Genomic DNA, 22,111 nt, shown 5'->3' with positions numbered 1-22,111 from the left:
TTGTTGCCCCATTTCCACCATTAACATTTTTTAAAATTTCCATCCAAAGAGCTTCCAAAACACCTGTTTTTACCTTTTTTAAAACTCTCACGAACTGTGAAAATGTGGAAACTGAGCAGTACAAATTAGAGCATGATACATTAAGAAGAGCATTAGCTTCATAACAGATAGACAGAATTAAATACGTCAAGTTTCAATCAAAAATCAGTTCCCATATTAGCTGAGAAATCAGTGGTTTAAGATATGAAGCTGTATGTATGATCAAAATCCCCCCAAAAAGACATAATATGGATGAATAATGTTTTTATGCGTAATTATGGAAATATACACAGTACTGTAAACGTCTTGAGCCACTGACTCATTTCATGATATTTTGCTATGAAAACGAACTATGTGTCAACATAACACAGCCTGCACTGGTAAAATGGTAAATGGCATGTATTTGTATAGCGTTTTACTAGACCCTAAGGACTCTCTTAGGCAGGCTTTCTGCTAGTTCATTTAAGTAGTCTTCAGGAACAGTTCTGCAGACTTCTGGAAAGACATTCAATGCTCTTCTTTGGATGTTGGCTGCCTTTTGTTCCGTTTTCTGCGAACAGGATCCCAAAATGCTTCAATAATGTTCCGGTCTGGTCTCCGGGGAGGCCAATCTATGATTGCTGTCTTTTTCTGTTGTGTTATTCTTTCCATCTCAGTTAATTCTCGTAGCTCAACTTGCTGGTGCACAACTTGACAAACTGTGATAACTCTGGCATTTTTTTTTTTGTAGATTTGGCTAAAAAAAGTGAGATCAAATTCTGTGTTTTTGCAAAAGGTTTTGTTGTAATAAAGGGTTTTAAATTCTTTGATAGGATGTCTGCTTTGAGCTAGCTGCCTTTCTTATGTTTCATTGACTCATAGGTCAGTGTAAACTGACCAGAAAGAACATTATTATGAAAATGATCAGGTACATGGACTGGACTGAAAAAGAGTGAAAAGGCACCCAATGTCCGAAGAAAAACTTCAGAACGTCTGGAGAAGTATTGATCAGGACTACTTGATACAAGTGAAATAGAAGAAAGTAAGCAAATTTTAAAGAAATTAGGGGTGGCATAATGGTTGTGCACAGTGCTGTAATATATTTCAAGGCATCAGTTTTTGTAAGTGCCTCCATACCACAGTAGCCAATATACTAGTAGTAGTTAAATGTCAAAATAGAACTGATATAACTTATACATATATATTGACATATATAAATTATAGCTGTACCACACTGACATGGAGTCACTGGATGCCCATTTTTGTCAGAATGTGGAGTCCCACAATCACAATGCTGAGACAAAATAAGGGCGACCAAGTGAGCTTTGTGGCTTCAGAGACAGGAGATATTGTACCTTGCCTTCCGCTGTAGGAGCAGGTGGCTACATTACCCACGCGATCCACAACCTCTATCTCCATGTCAGGTGAACAGCAGGATGCGCTGTAGTACACCAGTGTTATGTTCTCATTGCTTGAATCCAGGGTGGTGTTTATGGTCCCGTTTCCTTGCTTGAGGGTGACAAGATCAACGCCCGTCCCATCAGCTCCATCAGTCACCCGGCTAGAGACCTCCCACATCCTCATGCTGCAGTTAACAGAGCAGTTGGTCTGCAGGCTGAGCTGCTCACACACTGGTGCCTTGAAATCGGTCACCTATAAGGGGAAGGAAAATGCATGAAGTCAGCAAAAAGCCTGAATCTAAAGGAACTGCAACTTCCTCAATATTTGCTCTATAGAAATGTGTTTCTTTGTTACTTATGATTGGCTTAAAGTGATTTTAGTTGGTGCACAGCAGGTTAGCTAAGCATAAAAAAATCTTCAGGCCTGTAGTTTAACGAACAGAGATGATAAAATTTATTACAATTTACTTTTTTTCCCCCAACAATTCTTTTTATTAATGATTTTTCATGAAATACTCAAAAAGGGGTAATGGAAAAGAAAATGATCCCTCCTTCATGGAGGGAAGCAATAATTTCCATTATACCAAAAGAAGGAAAAGATAAATTAGAATGTAGCAACTATCGCCCAATCAGTGTATTGAATATTGACTACAAGTTGTTTACATCTATTATCTCTAAGAGACTAGAAATGATATTACCTAGGTTAATACATAATGACCAAAGGGGTTTTATTAAACATAGACAGGCCCGGGACAACATCAAAAAGGTTTTGCACATATTGCGGCAAGTTGACAAACAAAAATTAGAGACCTTAGTGTTAAGCTTAGATGCCGAGAAGGCATTTGACTCAGTGAGATGGTCCTTTTTATACAAAGTGCTTGAGAAGTTTAATTTTGATAAATCTATAATTGATATTATCTCAGAGTTATACAACAAACCAACAGCTACAATCAAAATCAAAATCAATGGGGACCTCACCGAATAATTTATATTGGAACGAGGGACACGACAGGGTTGCTGCATTTCACCGCTGCTTTTTGCTTTGTTTATAGAACCACTAAGTCAGTGGATTAGGCAGAATCAGCATATAACAGGAGTACGAACGCCAGGAGGGGAACAGAAATTAGCATTATTTGCTGACGACTTACTTTTAACATTAACCTGTCCCTCACAGGCCATCTCATGGAAGCACTATCACAGTATGGTTCTTTATCGGGATATAAGGTCAATATAAATAAAACGCAGGTATTAACTTTAAACTATGAACTACCAGTTGAAATTAAGAATCGTTATAAATGGAAATGGGATGCAGATAGCATTATGTATTTAGGGGTGGTAATACATCGTGACTTCACCAAAATGTTCAATGTCAACTATGCCCCTCTAAATGAATCTATAAAATCAGATATACAAAGATGGAACACTATTCCATTTCTGGACCTACACTCCAGGATTGAATCAATCAGATTAAATATTCTTCCCCGACTGCTGTATTTGTTTCAGTCTCTACCGATTGCCATACCACAAAAACAGTTTGCGGCATGGGATAGAACATTGTCAAAATATATCTGGAATGGGAAAAAAGCTAGAGTTAAATATAAAACGCTTCAATTAAAGAAAGAAAAGGGAGGTCGTGGGCTTCCCTGTCTACGAGAATATTATTGTGCAGCTCAGTTAAGACCGCTGATTTGTCTCTGTTGTCCAAACTACACCGCCGGATGGAAAGATGTTGAAGGAACAATAGTAAAAGAAATACCAGTTTCAGCTTTAATATCGGACATAAACTTGCAGAATAAAATACATATGGCAGATAAACCTATACTACAAATAATGATATCTGCTTGGAAAGAAGTAATAAAAATTGGTGGTTTGGAAAATGCCTCTAAGGTTTTAAGATGGTGTGCATATGATTCAGATTTTACTCCAAATCAATATGATAATAGATTCAAAAACTGGATTTCAAAAGGTATAACTAATTATTATTCATTTGTCCATAAGGGTGCATTTCAAAGCTTTGAATCTTTAAGGAGTAAACATGACTTGGGATCAAATGATTTTTTTAGATATCTACAGATCAGAAATTATTTTAATCAAAACTTAAAAGTGAACCTAAACGAATTACAATTTGTAGAAACATTCTTATTACTAACCAAATCTGAAGTGCAAAGTAAAATTATTTCTAAATTATATAACAGCATCCAGCGGTGTAAAAACGACAGCACTCTGTATATTAAAGCGAAGTGGGAAAAGGAGGGTAATTTGACAATTACAGAGAAGTGTTGGGCTCACGCATGCAAGATACAGTGGGCTACCACTGGATCTAATGTTTGGCGTGAATTTTGCTGGAAAAGCATTATGAGATTTTTCATTACCCCTGCTCAACAAAGATATCGAGGAATTGGTGATAAATGTTGGAGATGTGGGGGAGACGGAGCTAACCATTTCCACATCTTTTGGGACTGTAAAGCTATTCACCAGTATTGGTCTCTAATCCATGATCATTTACAAAATGTTTTTTCATTTGTTTTTCCTTCAACTTTTGAGACCATGTTTTTGTGCAATGCACCAGCGGATAAACTGAATTCCAATGACAGAAGACTCCTGTATATCCTTCTGGCCGCAAGTAAAAAGCCTCTTACGAGAAGATGGCTTAAGCCTGAACCACCAACGATAGAAGACCGGATACATTCTGTACAAGAGATCTATACGATGGAAAAAATGTCATTTTCTCTTAAACTTCAGAGAGATACCTTCTACGGAATATGGTCTAAATGGACAGACTATGTTAAGCATATGAGGTGTGATTTTGTATATGATGTTACAACCCTGAGTACTACGTAAACCTTCCTGCCCTGCTGCCTCCTAACCCTAGTTTTTTCTTTTCTTTTTTCTCTCTTCTTTTCTTTTCTCTTCTTTTTTTTGTTTTCTTTATTTTTCAATTATAAGTTAAAATGTGACAGCAAAGAAAGTGTAAAAAGGTAAACTACTGTTATGTTCAACAGCTGTCCCAATAAAAGAGATAATAATAAAAAAAAGAAATACCCAAAAAGCTTAAAACAAAAAGTTTACAGTTATAGTATTACCGTGTTAAGAACGGAGAAGCGCAACACAATGTAGTTACTGTCTGTGCCCCCAGGAGCCTCGGCCTCAATGGCCAGGGTGACATCAGTTCCAGATGGGGTATTCAGAGGTGCTGAGAGGGTCACTGTGCCATTATTAGTGATTCCAGGCTCCAGGAACATACTGGTTGGAAATGTAGAGTCGAACCCTCTGCTGTTGGTGGATCGAATTGTGAAGTTTCCACCTGTTCCACTCGTCATCAGAGTGAAGGGCACAGAAAATAGCGTTCCGGGTACTATGATGGTCTCTGGATTAGCCTTCACAAAGAGAGAGTACATTTATAGAGATACTTATTTGAGCTGCTGCATGTTTTTCCATGTTTGATTTGATGCTTTTGTTTCACAAAACAAGTCGTGGATTGCAGCTCACATTTATCGTCAGATTTGATGATCTGAAGTTGGTTGGTGACTGTCTCTGGAAGAGTATTAAAGCCTTGGAGGTGAAACTATCAGCTTGTCCCTTCACCTGCACCTCAAAGTCCTCTGATGGAAACTTGTCAACCAGAACCAAGATGCTTGCATTGCTCTGCGGCACCAAGACTCCTTTAATCACCTCTGACCCAGATGATCCAACCAGAGTGACTTCTGTCACCGTGGCAGTGTCACTCCCCGTTAAAGACATCAACAGGCTACCATTGCCACCTTTCAAGAAAAAGTCAATTCATTACGTCTAATGTTTTAATGGTATGTTACATCTGCAGATCACCAAGTCTTAACAGTTGCCTTTACCAGCACTGGGACGTGTCGCCAGGGTATCAAATCCTCCAAAAGGGCCCTGTGACACCACCACTAAGTCAAAGAAGAAGTCGATAGGACTCTGACCTAAAAATGATGAGGGGGTAAAAAAAAAAAAAAAAAATTAAAAAAGTCAAATATATGGAGGGCCTGGAGACTAATGGCAATGGAAATAATGCATTTCATGAACTGATAATTCTGAATACGACAAATACTTACAAATAACATAATATCTAAATAAATTCTAACTATTATATGATTAAAATAAAATTAAAGACTTTTTTTTTAAATTCTAAATGATATATAAATCGGGCAGCACGGTGGCACGGTGGTTAGCACTGTTGCCGCACAGCAAGAAGGTCCTGAGTTCAATTCCACCATCAGGCCGGGGTCTTTCTGTGTGGAGTTTGCATGTTCTCCCCGTGTTTGCGTGGGTTCTCTCCGAGTACTCCGGCTTCCTCCCACCGTCCAAAGACATGCAACTTGTGGGGATAGGTTAATTGGATAATCCAAATTGCCACTAGGTGTGAATGTGAGAGCGAATGGTTGTCTGTCCCTGTGTGTTGGCCCTGCGACAGACTGGCGACCTGTCCAGGGTGTACCCCGCCTCTCGCCCCATGACAGCTGGGATAGGCTCCAGCGCCCCCCGCGACCCTGGAAAGGATAAGCGGAAGCGAATGGATGGATGGATATATAAATCCATAAAAAAGAGGTTCAAATAGGATGGGTTTATGGAAAAACTAAACACTAACAATAATAAAGAGTTTGAATTAAAACTTCAAAAAACCTTTTTAATAATTTAAAAATGAAATCTAAAGCATAGTGAATAGATTCAAGAACCAGGAATTAAAAATACAGAATTTTGTTTTTATTCAGACTTTTAAAAATATAGTTCCTTTTCCTCTTTCTATTTCCACTTCCTGTTGGTGTTTGAATATGTTGAGTCATTAGCATTTCCATTTAGCCTTTAAGACAAGGAAAATAAATCCTCACAGACTACTTACGTTTTTCTAGGCTGCCCAAAGACCTGTGCTGCCAAGGAAACTTTTTAAATAAGTGTGAGATCTTTCATGAGGCTATTTTGCCTTCATATTCACTCTCTCAACATTTCTGGCAAAGAATTTTAAGGAACACAGCAGTGAAATGGATCCTCACAGAGTATCCACTGGTGGAGAGACGCATCTTCTGCTCTTCGCCCGATAATGTGTTAAAGCTAACATGCTAACATTGCTAACGCTAGCAGCCCTTCATGCTCCACTAATCTATTAGCAACATACAAAATTTACAGGAATTTGGACTCTAAGCCATGAGATTATTTTAGTTTTGGAAAGACTTTTAAGCTTGTAAGTTTAACGTTTAGCTTGTAAAGTAATCTAATATTTTTTCTGAATTACTTATTTTTATACATCAACTGGTAAAACAATATTAATTTAGCATAGAATAAACTAATTACAGCAGAACATGAACATGCTAAATTTAAAGCTTGATAGTGTAGTTAGATTAGTATCTTAAGTTAGCTTATATAACAGTCGGGCAGCACGATGGTACTGTGGCCACCTCATAGCAGATGGTTCTAGGTTTGAACCACTGGTAAAGGAGTCTTCATCCATATACATGGATGGAAATTAGCACCAGGCGAATGTCTGTGCTTGAATGTAGCAGTTTTCATACTGTAAAAGTGTAATCTTTTGACCTATACAACACAAGGACCACTGGAATTTCATTGTCATTGCCAGTACTTTGTTTTATGTGAAATCAAAAAGCCCTTAAAGAACTTTTTAAATAATAGAATTGGCTTAGTTCTAGTGAATCAACAGCAAAACCATTTCTGGTTTTCTGTTGTTCAAATATACATACAATAGATTCTCTGCATTGCTCTACTCTGGCTGATAAAATCTAAGTATTTTAGATTTTTTTCCTTTCATTCATCAACAAAATATGAGATACATGAAGATGCCATGTTACTGACATGCTAACTGTAATAATGCAGGTATGTCTAACCTGTATTGTTACTGTAAGCATTCCCTGTACATGTGCTAGCATCATAGCAAGTGTGCTAGAAATGTTCACCATCTCCTAGGATATAGCATTATTAGTCAAATAACAAAATAAATTCATGTTTTTACACAAAACACAGCTACAGGATGTGAACACTAATAACAGTGCAATTATAGTTTGGAAACAAAGGGAGAAATGTTCACTTTTAACAACGTTTCCACTCAGGTGAGAGGTAACTGAACTGAACTTGGCTCAGACAGGACATGACATGCCAATCATATTTTAAGAGATCCTTTTAGGTGTTGTCATAGCTCACCCGGTTGAGCCAGTTACTTATGATACAGAAGATGATGCAAGTGTTTGGTTTTAGACCCATCTAAAACTGCTTGCATGTTATCCCCCTACCTTTCTGCTTTCCTATCTACAACGCCAGACATCAAATAGATGCAAACTCTATTCGTTTTTATTAAAAACTTTGTTGTAATGGTAATTTAGTACATCCATTCTGACAGCTTATTAGTTCATTCAAACCTATACCTCAAGGCCCCAGGGATAAGAAACAAAAGTACCGACTGACAGTCTCACCTATGACCTTCAGAGTGTAGGGGTTACTTGACACCATTCTCATTTCCCATTTTCCAGTTTGTTTTTTTAGCTGCAGGGACCAGAAGTTTCCCACAGACTGGGATGTAATGATCAGTGACCCCATTGTGTCACTGCTATGTTGAGATTCACCTGTTAGAACACAGATAGAAAACAGACTACTTTTAGGAATTTATTATTAAATGATAATTTTTTTAACATCAAAAATTAGGGTTACTGCATTTAGTAGTTTTAAACATCTTTATCAATATTTATGTAACAAAACAGCATTTATCACCATGATAAATGCTGTTTTGTTCAAAAATCAGGCAAATTCTGAATTTGACTACTGTGTAAACAGAATGTAGGGGACAGTATAGACTGCCACTGCTTTGTTGGGCAGGCTCAGAAATGACGTCATGACCGACGAATAGTAAAAACTCATGCAAATAAGGAAGAGTATTTTTTTTTTATTTCAGTCAACAACAACAACAAGTTGACTGAAATAAAAAATTTCAATTCAATTTTTCCACAAACAGTCCTTCAGAATAGCATACCTGTGGGGCTAATGAGAGTAAAAGTGATGGATTCCCCAGTAATGTAAACTGTAGGATTTGTTACCGAGTCATCAATCATAAAAGTGAAGTTTTCAGCCTTTCCTGGGTTCCTGGCTGCTTGAAGAAGGGTCACCTGGAACATTACAGTAAGCACTTACATTAAAGAGCTGAAATCTTTGAAATGACAAATCCAGCCAGTAGTGAGATGTTTGTGAAATTACCAGAGAGGCGTTGGAGGACTCCTTTATGATGGCTGTGGCCTGAGGAAGTTGACTCTTTGTGATTTCGATAGCTTGGCCTCCTGAAGCCTGAGCCAGATCTCTGTACAGCTGAGCGTCAGCTTCTGCTATCCTATTGGATGGAGCACGCCGCTTCCGACTGTTGACTGATGATGTGTCAGTTATCATAAAATTGACCTGAGAAGAAAAAAAGGTGCATGAAAACAAGCTTAACCAAATCATAAAGCCTTTACAAACAATTAGACTGAGTTAAAAAAAAAAAGAAGGTAAAATACGACCATTACACTACTTTATTTATACATCTGCTTGTAGCAAAACATGCCCATCCCTGTTTCAATGACGTTTAAAAATGTAATCATCATTAAGATAAGTGTGTTATATTCTTAAACTACTACATACCACCGACTGGGTCCTTTCTATGAGTGCGATCACTGTGCTCTTCAGGTTTTTGTCTTTAGCGGCTGCATCCGTGAAGAGGAAGATCTCAGAATTCAATGGAGCAGCGCTTAGAGCCAGCTGTGTGAGGAAAACCGCTTTGAATAATAGTTTTAGGTAAAACAACAAACATGCATCGAGCTTTTAAAATTACAGAACATATATCACTTCACCTGAAGCCCTGAGAGACTCATCTCCGGTGGATCTCCTCCACCGGTGGCTACAAGAGAATCAATCGCATTCTGGAAAACTGCTGAGTTTGTTGTCTTTGTCAGTGGTCCGAAGCCTGTTTGATGACATGAGTCAAAGTCAATATACGGTATATACTACTATTGTCCATTGTCACCTTATGAATCGGACAGAACAGTAACATTTCAGAACATTCAGAAAAGAAATTCGTAGCATCCCAGAGATCCTACCTGGATCATTAAATGGTACAAGAATGTACAGCGAGGGCTCATTGGCTGTTCCCACATCACGGTTGATTATAGTGGAAGTGACATTTTTCACTGTTGCAATGTCATCTTTCATGCTGCTTGTGGTGTCGATGACAAAACAAAGAGCCTTACTGGATCCTTTAAAGAGACCCATCATCCTGGGGGAAGGAGATGGAGAGAGATAAATGATAAAATGAACTTCTGCACCACAATGAACTGAAACACACAGAGCGTTTGTACCGTAAGAATGGTCTGTCACCAGCAGCCCCCCGAATGTCCTCTAGAAGCTCACTTGTTGCAGCTATTGCAATGTTTGCAGCTTGAGTGTGGAGATACCCATGGCTGGAACTCTCTTTGTCTTTGTTGATCCCACCTATAGGCTCGATCTTACTTGTCTGATCAACTGCCCCTCCATGACTGCATTTTCCTGTTCAGCAAATATTGCGAGAGAGGAATGATGAATACTTAAACACAGCTCTTTTTCCTTTTAACTTGTGTATTTAAGGGCTTGTTTCACTGAAGCTGACTTCCTACTTTTGTCTTGGTAAGCTTTTGGCCTGTCTGCTTAGTATATGATTTTTGTTCTTCCCCAGTCTCATTTCTTTAATAAGTCTCAGCTGTTTCCACTCCCCCTGAACACCCTAATTTATTATTGCTGTCTCAGCTTCTTCTTTGCCAGAGTGTCTGTTCACCTATCCCTTGTGGCTACCACCACCAGTGTTAATTACCCAGTTTAGGTTCTGTAAGTTGGAGTTCTTAATTTTATTTTCTGTTTTTTGTTTGTATTCTGGTCTCAGTAAAATGGTGTGTTTTCTCTGTAACTCCTCCTCCCTGTGAATCTGCTTTTGGATCCTCACAGTTAACACATGATAATAAAAAAAAGGGGTTGTTATGCAATGTGCGACTTGGTTCATGAACTGGAATTACTTTTACACCATTGCTTTGGTGTCTCTGCAGCAGTTAGAAAAAGTTTTTAGGTTGATTTATCTCATGGATCCTTTGAGGACATACAGTAAGCTGTGTGTCAGTTGGATGTGCAGTATGCTGACTCAGTGTGATAAACTCTAAAGCAACAACTGAAGGCCAGGATGAATAATATTCCTTTTGTCCATAAGGGGAGGGGGTGGAAAATCTCAGAGTGAACGGCTGCTGTTTATTTCAAATCATCCTCAAGAAACTGTGATTGTGTTTTACTGACACTGTGATTTTGGATGAGACGGGTTTTAAAGGCACTTTTTTTGTTTCATATTTTAACTTAAGTAACGTGTACTAATGAAATACTATTTAAAGGATACTTTTTTATGTTATTTCACAAGGATGTTGGTTTATCTCTCATGTGCAAGAACCAATAACTAAAGTCTGTTTTTTCCATTCAAAAACTCACACAATCTGAAGAGCAGAGTGATGGCTGCTGTCGGTGATATTTTATTGGATCATAATGGTGCAATCGTATTTGCCCATTTAAATACAGCTATTTTTAAATACTGCTTTGACTCTTTATAAACTGAGTATAGTTTACAGTATGCTGACATCATTTAAATTAGTTTTTTCATTCACTCATGATAAACCGTCCTGTCCTGTAAGTATGAATAATTTGAACTGGTCAGTACGTCAGGTGGACGAGAATTTAGCGAAACTGCAAGAAGTGTCACATTTGTCTTTTCAAAGTGCCAGTGAAAGGACAAATGTGACTTTGACCTTGAGGACATTGTGCATGCAATTAATGACCAATACTGGAGGAGGAGGAGCAATTTTTGTGAATTGTGGACGAACGATGAGACATGCATCGCCACAGCATGAGCTCACTGATCGTTTAGCCAGATGAGCTGATAAAACTTCAAAGACAAATGTGGGTTAAAAAGCCATTAAAAAGTTCTGTAACTGCAATTTCAAATGCAGTGAAGTGGGATTAGAAGAATAAGTAATAGTAGAGTTAAAATAAATTTTAGTATATAAGCTTTAGGTAAATCTCAGGAAAATCAGTGACATGTGAAGCCTCTTCTGAGTGTGGGAAAACAATGATGGTTTTGTAGAAGAGCGAAGCCCTTACCCTTTGGTTTCAATGCAAATACAGGCGTGAGACTAAAGTATCCAGACGTCAGGATCTTCTCCGCTATGATATCCTCCAAAATGTTGTTGCTGCAGTTGTTGCCGTCACAGCTGCGGCAGGTCGCCCTGCTCCTAGCTGGGAACATGTAAATCAGCATTTAAATTATGGCCTTGTTTTTTAAATCTTTCTACTCTGAGATTGAATGATAGTTTTATCTGTATAATCTGTATGTCAGTATGGGGATCTCATCATACTATCTCTTTACCTGCTATGTTCCCAATGCTGGCGCCAGATTTGATTAGATTGGAGTTGGGGCTTTTTTCTCCCAGTTCTACCCAGTTGCTGTGACTGTAGAAATCCTCCAAGCGATGAAAAAAAATAAGGTTATTATTTTACTCTGTTTTTGTTTGGTTTTTTGTTGTTGTTTTTAAACAGCAGTAAGTAATGATAAATACCTGCAAAGGATGCAGAATTTCTCCCAGGTTCTGCCTCGCTGCCTCATAATTCTCCAGCTTGTTGCTTGCTTTGACCGCCTGTATTCCCTCAGTGATGATTTTCTTTCCTTGAACAAACATCTCATCATCAAAGTGGAAGCTGGCATTCAAGGCATAGCGGATGTCCACACGCACATTCCTGTATATGATGTGCAGAATGGACCGAACGAAAGTTTTAGATGACTGAGGTGCACCACAGGCCGTAGCAACACCCTGTATGGTGAAAGGCTGTGCCTAAACACACAAAGGAAATCATGTTGACATTACTGTTTTAAAAATCCTTGTTTCTGTTCATTTAACTTCAATGATTTGAGTTCTTACAGGGAAAATGAAGTCTGTCCCTTCAGCCTTAGCAAATGCTTGGCACACCTGCACAGTCACATTAAACAGGGCCTGCAGAGTGATGTCCAGGTGAGTCAGAGAACTGCCTGGCAGAATTTCAAAACCCAGAGCTCCAGTGCAAAGAAGCGAGAGCAACAATGCAGACGGCCACACAGACTTCATTGCTCCACCTGTCACACAACATGAAGTGGCAACATAAACATGTAATTACAGGCGTATGATGCATACAGGTTAAAAGTAAATATTTTTTGGCACTGCTCTGAGATATGCTGATTTTTAGGAATCACAACTGTCACCATCAATCTCATCAACCTGAGCATTTATTAGAATAAATGCTGAATTGTACATCTCAAACTGTACAGTAGGATTAAACAACAACGAGAACAAAGTCACAGCGATCCTCTAAAGCACTTGTCTATTTTAATAAGAAGAAAAGAAGGAATCCTTTAATCCTTTAATGCCCAGTGTATCATATTTAAAACATGAGTTTTTGAGACTTCTACATCGTCAGTATGGGGTTTTTTGTTCGTTTTTTATCATATTTTTCACAAATATGATAAGAATCCATCCGTCCATCCATCTTCATCCTCTTTATCCAGACCTCCCTCTCCCCAGCCACCTCCCCCAGCTTATCCGGTGGAACACCAAGGCGTTCCCAGGCCAGCCGAGAGATATAATCTCTCCAGCGTGTCCTGGATCTGCCCCGGGGCCTCCTCCCGGTGGAACATGCGAACCGTTCCAGTGCGAGCTGGAGGCCTTCACCCGATGAAGCCAACAGAACCACATCATCCGCGAAAAGCAGAGATGAGATTCTGAGGTCACCGAAGCGAAAGCCCTCCACCACTTGGCTGCGCCTAGAAATCCTGTCCATAAAAATTATGAACAGAATCGGTGACAAAGGGCAGCCCTGGCGGAGCCCATCACCCACCGGGAACGAGTCCGACTTATTGCCGGCAATGCGAACCAAGCTCTTGCAACGGTTGTACAGGGATCGAATGGCCCGTAGCAATGGGCCAGACACCCCATACTCCCGCAGCACCTCCCACAGGACACCCTGAGGGCCACGGTCGAATGCCTTCTCCAAGTCCACAAAACACATGTAGACTGGTTGGGCAAACTCCCAGCACCCTCAAGTATCCTTGAAAGGATAAAGAGCTGGTCCAGTGTTCCGCGACCAGGACGAAAACCGCATTGTTCCTCCTGTATCCAAGGTTCGACTAGCGGACGAACTCTCCTTTCCAGCACCCTGGCATAGACTTTCCCAGGGAGGCTGAGGAGTGTGATCCCCCTGTAGTTGGAACACACCCTCCGGTCCCCCTTCTTAAAGATGGGGACCACCACCCCGGTCTGCCAGTCCAGGGGTACTGCCCCTGATCTCCACGCAACATTGTAGAGGCGTGTCAACCGGGACAGCCCTACAACATCCAGAGCCTTCAGGAACTCGGGGCGGACCTCATCAACACCAGGGGCTCTGCCACCAAGGAGTTGTTTAACTGCCTCAGTGACCTCGCCTCCGGAAATTGACGGGTCATTCCCCTCATCCCCAGACTCTGCTTCCTCCTCGGAAGACGTGTATGATAAGAATTTTTTTTAATTGTCAGAGGTTGTCTAAAGACAAATGAGAACTTTCTGGCAATTATTTTAGTTAAAGCGTTAAGCTCTCAATATACTATTCTGGCAATAAACTATTTTTATTGAATTCTCTTTAAATTCAATTCTATATAAATTTTGAAATTAAAGCAGTAATTCAAATAGTTAAACTCTGACTCAAACACTCAAAAATGCCAAATTATTCTAAAATTTTATAATAAATCAATAATAATAACACAATCTCAGAAATACTTCTACCACATTTTTATGCTGCTACAACATCTACTAAAATCAAGCCTCTATCTTTCAGATGTTTTGCCAACAATGAGTTAAAGGATTACTGACCTTGTTGCTGTCCTGTGAACTGGAAAGTTATGTTGTCAGCACCAGCTTTTATGTTTCCTAATTGCCAGGGCGGGGTTAGAAGGACTCGCTCTACCTGTCTAACCTTTGTCATGATCAGTCAGTAAGATTATTGTGCGTTTAGCTTTAATATACACTATAACACAATTGAATCAGAAATATGTGCGCTTTAAACTTTAGACTTCAAGTTTATTACTGTTAAACTGCTATTTTAATATAGTATATTAACTCTAAGAAATTTCCGTTTCCATTCACTTTGAAAAAAATGAGAAATATGGAGTCTTAAATTTACCCTTTTACACTTTAACTGGCTTGAACAGACTGAAAGGTGAAAATATAATAGAGTAAAATATATTCAAATGCATGGAGTGTATTTGTCTTAGTTTGGATACCTTTACATCTGCCCTGACTCGCTCCACTGCCACTGTGCCCTTAGGAGGTTCATTGCAGGGGCGTTATTATTTGTAGAAATACCAACGTGCATACTTTCATTTTAGCACTGCGCCGAGCGAGAAGCTGAACATCATGAAAATGCGGTCAAGCTTACATTAACACATAATGTGGAGGGTGAGACTTTTAGTGAAGGCAGTACATTTTAGTTCTGCAGGCATGAATTTTAATCTATGATTTTTATCAGCAGCTACTGTATTATTATTTACTTTTGTTATGTAAGTAGACTGGCATTCACGCACAAAAGTACACCATGTGGAGACAGAACACTTGAGACACCCCTCATTTCTTCATATTTTGTTAGGAAAATTGGAAATAGTAGTAGGTAGTCTTCAGGAATAGTTCTCCAGGCTTCTTGAAGGACATTCAGAGCTCGTCTTTGGATGTTTGCTTGCCTACTGTTTTGTTTTCCGTCAAGATGATCCCACAAATGTTCAGGCCCAGGCTCCAGGGAGGCCGATCCATGACTGATTCCACTGTGTGTTTTTCTATTTAGATTTAAATAAAAATAGGCAGTGTGTTGGGGATAATTCCCATGCTGAAAAGATTCCTGTCTTCATAATTCTGTAACCTTATTTGTGGCACATACATTTATTTAATTTGTGTATATTATAATAAAAAATATTATTATTACATTTTGCAATGATGTTTTATGATTTTACATATTTGTCTTTCTTATTCTGATGTTTTCTGTAAAAGCTCATTTGGATTCATCACTTTTCTGTTCTGTTCTTATTGAAGAATGACTTGTGTGTCATGAGGTGATGAATGACTCAGGATGAAATCCTTATTAGGAGCCTCTGAAGTGGTTCAGGAGGATTTCAGTATTTTTGCTTGTAATCAATAAATGTAACATTTTACTGGTTATCATATGGTTATCTTTCCTAGAGGGGAGGAGTACACTACCCCAACCAGTCCTACCTGTCAGTCCTCAGTTGTGTATACTTTTTAAAAAAAATGTCACAGTCAAATTACCAGTAATGTACTGCATACTAATGGTAATTATTACACACTTTGAACCGTAAGAGTCACTGAAAATACAATTTTTGCAGGTAATTAAAAATAGTTATATTTCATCTTCCGTGATTATAAACCAACACTAACAAGCATTCATCTTTGATTAAAGAATATAAATCTTCTTCCAAACTCAAACTGTGAGAGAAAATAAAACATTACTTTAAAACTTCTTTACAGATTTTTAATGAGAATAAAACTGTTGAATGAAATTTTACAGTGACTGTTCTTCAGTGCAAAAATATACTGATATTTGCATTTAAGCTGTTGTTAAAAATAGAGTCGAAATGATTCCAGGAACAGAATAAGGTCCAAGACTATGATCATTTAAGATTTAATGGGTCAGATTTATGTGGCTTCTGTTTGCTTGATTTTTATGTGAGCTGGTAGTAAATGATTTATGGAGGGAGGAGAAAGCAGGGGCAGCAAGTGCAGAACAACTAACATTTGCCCCGGCCCTCTTTTTTCTCTCTCTTTGGCAATCTTTGAAAACTTCTCTTGAATCTCTCTGAATTGGAAAAAGGAGACGACGATACAGAGCAACAGATTGCGTGTCAGGCTGGATTTTCAGGTTCCTGGAGAAACAAGAAAGATGGCCGTTAACTGTTTTTGAAGAAATAAAAGTCAAGATATTCAAAGAAAACACTGGATTAAAATACATCATTTTGCATTTGCAAATGGCATCATTTGTAGGGGATTATTTCCTCTTTTTGTTCCCATCCGTGCTACTTTTGCTGCTGTCTCTAACTCTCCGCTTGCCCAGAGTGCATTGTTGGACAGGGCTGGCAGTCAGGGCTTTAAGCTGGAGACTCTGGGTTATTATTTGCCTGATCCTGGGGCTGCCACTTCACAAGAACACCAGTGCAAGGGCTGAAGAGGTCAAATCAGCAGGGACTAATATTTTGTCAGGGTCAGGTCAGATCTCAGATGAATCCAGACTCATATGCAAACCCACCGCGCTGGCTAAATATCTGCTCCGGCACTGTGGCTCTCTGGCCAAGCCGAGACTGGCCACCTGGCCGAGGGGAGACCCCCACCTCCAGACACTGTCCAGCCTGCTGTGGGGCCAACATGGAGAGGCGTTGCAGTTCACTAGAGACAACCTGCTACTGAAAGATGGGGGAATCATAGCTGTGGACTGGGCTGTAGGAACAAAGATGGGTGAGGCTGCCACAAGAAAGAAGTGGGATGTGAGGAAGGAGCACCAGTCAGGGGTGAGGGCACCGGGCTGCTTCACCTCAGCACCCCCTGTCCTCCTCCTCATCCCTCAATACTGGGGAGGGATGACCCCCCACTTAAAGATGCTGTGCCAACAGGCTCTGTGTCAGGGCTTTTATGTGGTGGTCTTTCACCCTCGGGGCACAGAGGGGTGCCCGCTGACCACAGCACGAGTAACCGAGTTTGGAGACCCAGCTGATCTCGAGCAGGTAAAGAAAGACAATTTCATCATCAAACAGAAACTGTTGGACAAAGAAAATTCCGAATACCTTTGAGGGGCTACAGCACAGTTTCCATAGGCACTTGATCTGATCGTGTTAAAGGCATGACAGCCAGGACCAGTAAGAATACATGTTTATTACGTGAAGCAGTCTGGCTGAGATATACTTTCACTTAGAACAATGCATTCGGTTGTTCAACTGGTTTGTTTTGCACGGCTTGGTTGTCTGACATCATTTTTGTGCCATTCATAAAAACGAAAGGAAAGAAAAGAAAGCAAAAGAAGAACGAAAAAAAGATCCGTTGTGTTGGTTGTGAGGACATTTGTGCTTGCTTTTGGTTTTGCTTGTTTGTGTTTGAGGTATGGATGCATTTGAAAATTTCAAATCTAAAACCCCAATTCGAATAAGTGTGTAATATGTAAGTAAAATCTGAGTGTGACGATTTGCAAATCTCATAAACCCATATTTTACTCACAATAGACAATTGAACACATCAAATGTTTAAACTGAGAAAATGCATCAATTTAAAACTGATGTTAGCTCATTTTCAACACCTGGGAACACTGAGGCATTCCCAGGCAAGCCGAGAGACATAAACTCTTCAGTATGTAGTGTATCTACCCCAGAGCTATCTCCAGGTAGGACGGGCCCAGAAAGCCTCATCCAAGAAGTATCCTAGATGCCCAAACAAACTCAGCTGGCACCTTTTGATGTGGAGGAGTAGCATCTCCACTCTGAGCCCTTCCCAAATGACTGAACTTCTGACCCTATCGCTAAGGCTGCGCCCAGCCATCTGTCAGAGAAAGCCCATTTCTGCTGTTTCTATCCACAATCTCATTCTTTTAGTTCCACTCTGGTGCGAGCTGGAGGTCACCACCTGCTGAAACAGAACCACATAATGTGCAAAAAGTAGAATCGAGAGGTGAGAGATGGATTGTTCCTTCTGAATCACAGGTTCAACTACTGGATGTACTCTGCTCACTGGCTCCCTGGTGTAGGTCTTCACAGGGAAGCTCAGGAGTGCTCAGCCCTGTAGCTTTTAGGAACACAGGCTGAACCTTGTCCACCCCAGAGGCAAGGCCACATAAGAGTTAAACTACCCGAGTGGCCTCACCTTCAGTGATTAACAAGTCAGCTGAGTCACTTGACGATTGGAGTCATTTCAAGGCCAACTGAAAGTCTCCCACACACAAGATTTTGCTTCAGCCACATTTTCTCAGTTTAAACATTTCATATGTTTTTGTATGACCTTCTGAGAAAACATGCATTCATGAGATTTGCAAACCTTTTTTGCTTTTGTGAATTTTACAAAGCATTTCAACTTTTTTTTAGTTACAGTTGAAACTTTTTTGTTTTTTTGTTTTTGGGAGTTTTTTGTTGGTTTTTTTTGCAATATTTTCTCTGAAGATCATCTGCCTGATGCAGATTGAAAAAAATGGTCTAGAAAACTTTTTAGAAAATGCAGAATGATGAACATTTAAGAAATGTGAGCAAAAAAAATTCAACTGTGTATGTGAAAAATACCAACAGCTGGCACACTGCTACTAAATTAGCATATTTATTGCTCTGACTCTTTTATGGCCCAGCACCTGCCCTATTTTTTGGTGTAGGTGTGCAAATATTTAGTTATTAATTTTTTAAAATCAAAAATTACAACAGTAGCTCATTTTCAGCCAGTGGCCATATGGTTCAAAAGTTATGCACGTCAGGTGCACCTGCAGCTCTGTCCCTCTGGTGTCACTACAGTGTCCAAGGTGCACACACTAAGGAATACCAACAGAATCGTCTGTGGGTTTCAAAAGATATAAATAAAAATAATAAAAAGGAAGAACTAAAAACAAAATAGAAAAATTGGGTTTAAAAAATGTAAAAAGAAAAAAATAGATTTATTCCCAGGATAATATTCACGTCTGCATCAAATCCCTCAAGAAACTAATTCGAACACTGAGTTAGACATGTTGTTGTAAAATCGATACCGGTCACTTATTTTTGTTTTGACCATGATCTCACAGTGTCACTATCTTTCATGTCTTCCGTGATCAGGCGGTGGCTTATGTCCACAGCCGCCACCCGTCCTCTGTGCTTTTTGCAGTGAGTGAGGGGTCAGGCTCAGGGGTTCTTCTTTCATATTTGGGGGAGTGTGGATCGAGCACGTACCTGACAGCAGCAGCAGCAATCTCACCTGTGCTTCTCGGCCAACTGTGGTTTGAAACGCCTATGCCTCCTATTTACCGCTGGGGGGCACTGTTTCACCGAAAACAGCAGCTCAGAAGGTGAGAACAGTAAAAGTGTTGTAGCACAGACATAAATGAAGCATGGATATGATATCTTTGTTGGTTTTCTTTATAAGATATGCGAGTTCCTTCAGAGGCGTCCGGGATGTGGATCGGGCCCTCAGCTCTTCGTCCCTCAGGGACTTTGAGGAAGCACTTTTCTGCTCCCCAGCTCAGCCTCAATTAAGCCCTTTAAATTCTGGACTGAGCTCAAGATCTCACTCCCAGTGGGGCCTGGCATCTTCAGCAGCCTGGGCGCTGGATGAGAGGGCTTACCCAGCCAAGGACTGGGAAAGCTACTGGGAGAGAAACGAGCCACTGAGAGATGCAGATGAGGTGGCGGTCCCTGTGCTCTGTGTACGCAGCAGTGATGACCCTCTCCTCCCGCCTGCCTCCACTTTGCCCCTCCCCCTTTTTATGAGCAATCCGTATTTCTTTCTGATGTTGACAGACAGGGGAGGGCATTGTGGATTTGCTCTGGAGGAGCAGGGGGGAGAAATCTGGAGTCATATCTCAATTCTGGAGTACTTTAGGGTCGTAGCTGAATTCCTGCGTGGGGATGAGAGGAACAGGGTGAGTTGGAGTGCTCTAATGGAAGAAAATAGTCAGGCTACGCTGAGGGGCTGGAGCATGGCTCCTGCTCGTAGGAGAAAAGCCACAGAGATGAGAAGACCAAGACCACAGGCTGCTGATCAATGCGCCATGGATGCACAAGAAGGGAATTTCACCTGGAAGAGGTCCTACACACGCTGAAGGGGAGAGGATGGATTATTCCCAATTGTGGTATTGAGAAGATAAAAAACAAGTCTTTCAAATACAAGCAGACAAAAGAAAACTTTTTTTTAACCAAGAAAAAAAATGCATAACTAATGACATTAGCTGACTAATGCCTATTGACATTTTTTCAAAACACACTGGTCTTCAAATAAAAGACCTTTATGTTTCCTGTCACATCATGTGAAAAAGTATTTGTCCGCTTTCTATTTTTTTGTATATTTGTCAGACTTAAGCATTTCTTGTTATCAAAAGACTTGAGAACATGAGACATACATGTGTCAGTGATAACCTGAATACATTCAAAATGCAGTTTTTAAATCATGATTTCATTTGTTAAAGGGAGAAAACAAATTATCGAAACCTATTCGGCCCTGTTTGACTGCTGGTATGTTCTTTTTATGAAATGCTGTCACAGGATTTTTTTTACCAGATCTAACTGGTCACAAACCTTCCAAAAAGTCTAAAGGTTTAACTCAGTCTTGGGGGATTACTGACATGTTTTTGGAGAATGGGAGATGAGTCTTTCACCCAGTCTCTTTCTTACTATTGACCCATTAACTCTGACCTTAAGGGGGCAAGTAAGCTGCAAACACATAACTGCCTCAAAATATATGTTTGTGTCTCCTGTGCTTTACGTCCATGAACAGACTGGTGTAGATGGGCTTAAGGTACATGTAGGATCTTATTATTATTTTGGACCATTTGTCTGAAAGACACAAACATCTTTAGTATCTATCAGTTGGGTGGTGGGGGTTAATCAACCAATCAGTGATCATTTTCAGGTGAGTAATTTGTCATCAATTTCTTCTACCTGTTTAACTTAAGCAGTAGTGAAAATCACCAGTTATTGCAGTTACTGTGACCAAGTAACAAAATTCTCTCGAAAGAGGCTCCGTATTCCTCTGGCTTATAAATCTGAACTGTAATTCTTATCCACTTACTTTGAGAACACTCAGGAATCTCAGCTGCTTTACAGAAGTGTGCGTTTGTGCTCCTAGTGCTAGAAATGTTTCTGCTCTTCTCCAAACCCTGATGATTTTCTGTGCTACAGATCGGTGGCACTACTCGAAAGTATCTACAAATCAAAACCATACTGCTCCTGGCTTTTTGTAAGATGACTTTGTTTGCAAAACGTCAACTTTTCCTACGATTTGTTGGTAAAATGATGACTGGATAGTGAAACCACGGGCTTCCGAACATGTTAAAAGGGAATTATTAATCAGTTTTTCTGCTTCTCTCACAGTCTGCCCACTGAAATGATTTCTATTTATTTGTGGCAACAAATTGTTAAATGATTTTTTTTTTAAATATAGTAAAACTCATCCAAACTGTACAAAAGCTTGTGCTGTACAATGGAGGTGGCTGTTGGTGCAAAACTCCCTGAACTTTCTTTGGTACAATAGTACAAATGTCTATTTTGCAATAATCCCGCAAAAAACATCCAAATTATAAACAATCCCATTTCATTTATATGGTGCCAAATCACAACAACAGTCACCTTAATGTGTTTTATATTGTAAGGTAAAGACCCTACAGAACTACAGAGAGAACCCCACAATCAGACCACCCACTATGAGCAAGCACGACAGTGGGAAGGAAAAACTCCCTTTTAACAGGAAGAAACATTAAGCGGAATAAAATTCTCTACCGGGGTCTCCGGAGATCTTAAAATGAAACAGTTACACTTTTTCCATTTCATATCCATACATGACTGTATTTCCTATTTCATACAAGACACCACAGGACAAAGAAATATTAAAATTATTTTATTACAGATGATTCTTTATCCAGTAGCCCTC

General features: G+C 39.8%; 2 protein-coding genes across 4 annotated transcripts in view; one reads left to right on the top strand and one right to left on the bottom strand.

Annotated features, from left to right (window-relative positions):
• LOC120733638 (von Willebrand factor A domain-containing protein 7-like) lies at positions 1-14,468 on the bottom strand. Its single transcript, XM_040031934.1, has 16 exons — positions 14,342-14,468; positions 12,386-12,576; positions 12,026-12,298; positions 11,836-11,929; positions 11,571-11,705; positions 9,761-9,947; positions 9,503-9,678; positions 9,257-9,369; positions 9,048-9,164; positions 8,631-8,825; positions 8,410-8,542; positions 7,856-8,005; positions 5,267-5,359; positions 4,908-5,179; positions 4,502-4,795; positions 1-1,671 (listed from the first exon to the last, which is right to left on the bottom strand). Exons 1-16 carry the CDS (start codon positions 14,451-14,453, stop codon positions 1,264-1,266), a joined length of 2,943 nt encoding a protein of 980 aa, XP_039887868.1. The 5' UTR covers positions 14,454-14,468; the 3' UTR covers positions 1-1,263.
• Positions 14,469-16,071: 1,603 nt separating this feature from the next.
• The window catches only part of LOC120733636 (protein ABHD15), a 16,062-nt gene continuing 10,022 nt past the window's right edge, over positions 16,072-22,111 (top strand). For 2 of the 3 annotated variants that reach the window (XR_005695889.1, XR_005695890.1), the window contains exon 1: positions 21,286-21,296. Coding sequence is in view for 1 of the 3 variants with exons in the window: in XM_040031933.1 (XP_039887867.1) it covers positions 16,501-17,250; positions 19,306-19,535; positions 19,613-20,288 (1,656 nt within the window). In the remaining 2 variants the exon portion in view is untranslated. Of the gene's footprint in view, positions 17,251-19,305; positions 19,536-19,612; positions 22,061-22,111 lie in introns of those variants that run through there. The other variant, XM_040031933.1, reaches the window with a different exon arrangement.

The sequence above is a fragment of the Simochromis diagramma genome, unplaced genomic scaffold (assembly GCF_900408965.1).
Source record: "Simochromis diagramma unplaced genomic scaffold, fSimDia1.1 OVJJ01000216.1, whole genome shotgun sequence".
NCBI classification, from domain to species: Eukaryota; Metazoa; Chordata; class Actinopteri; order Cichliformes; family Cichlidae; genus Simochromis; species Simochromis diagramma.
This window is presented reverse-complemented; position numbering and strand designations above follow the sequence as displayed.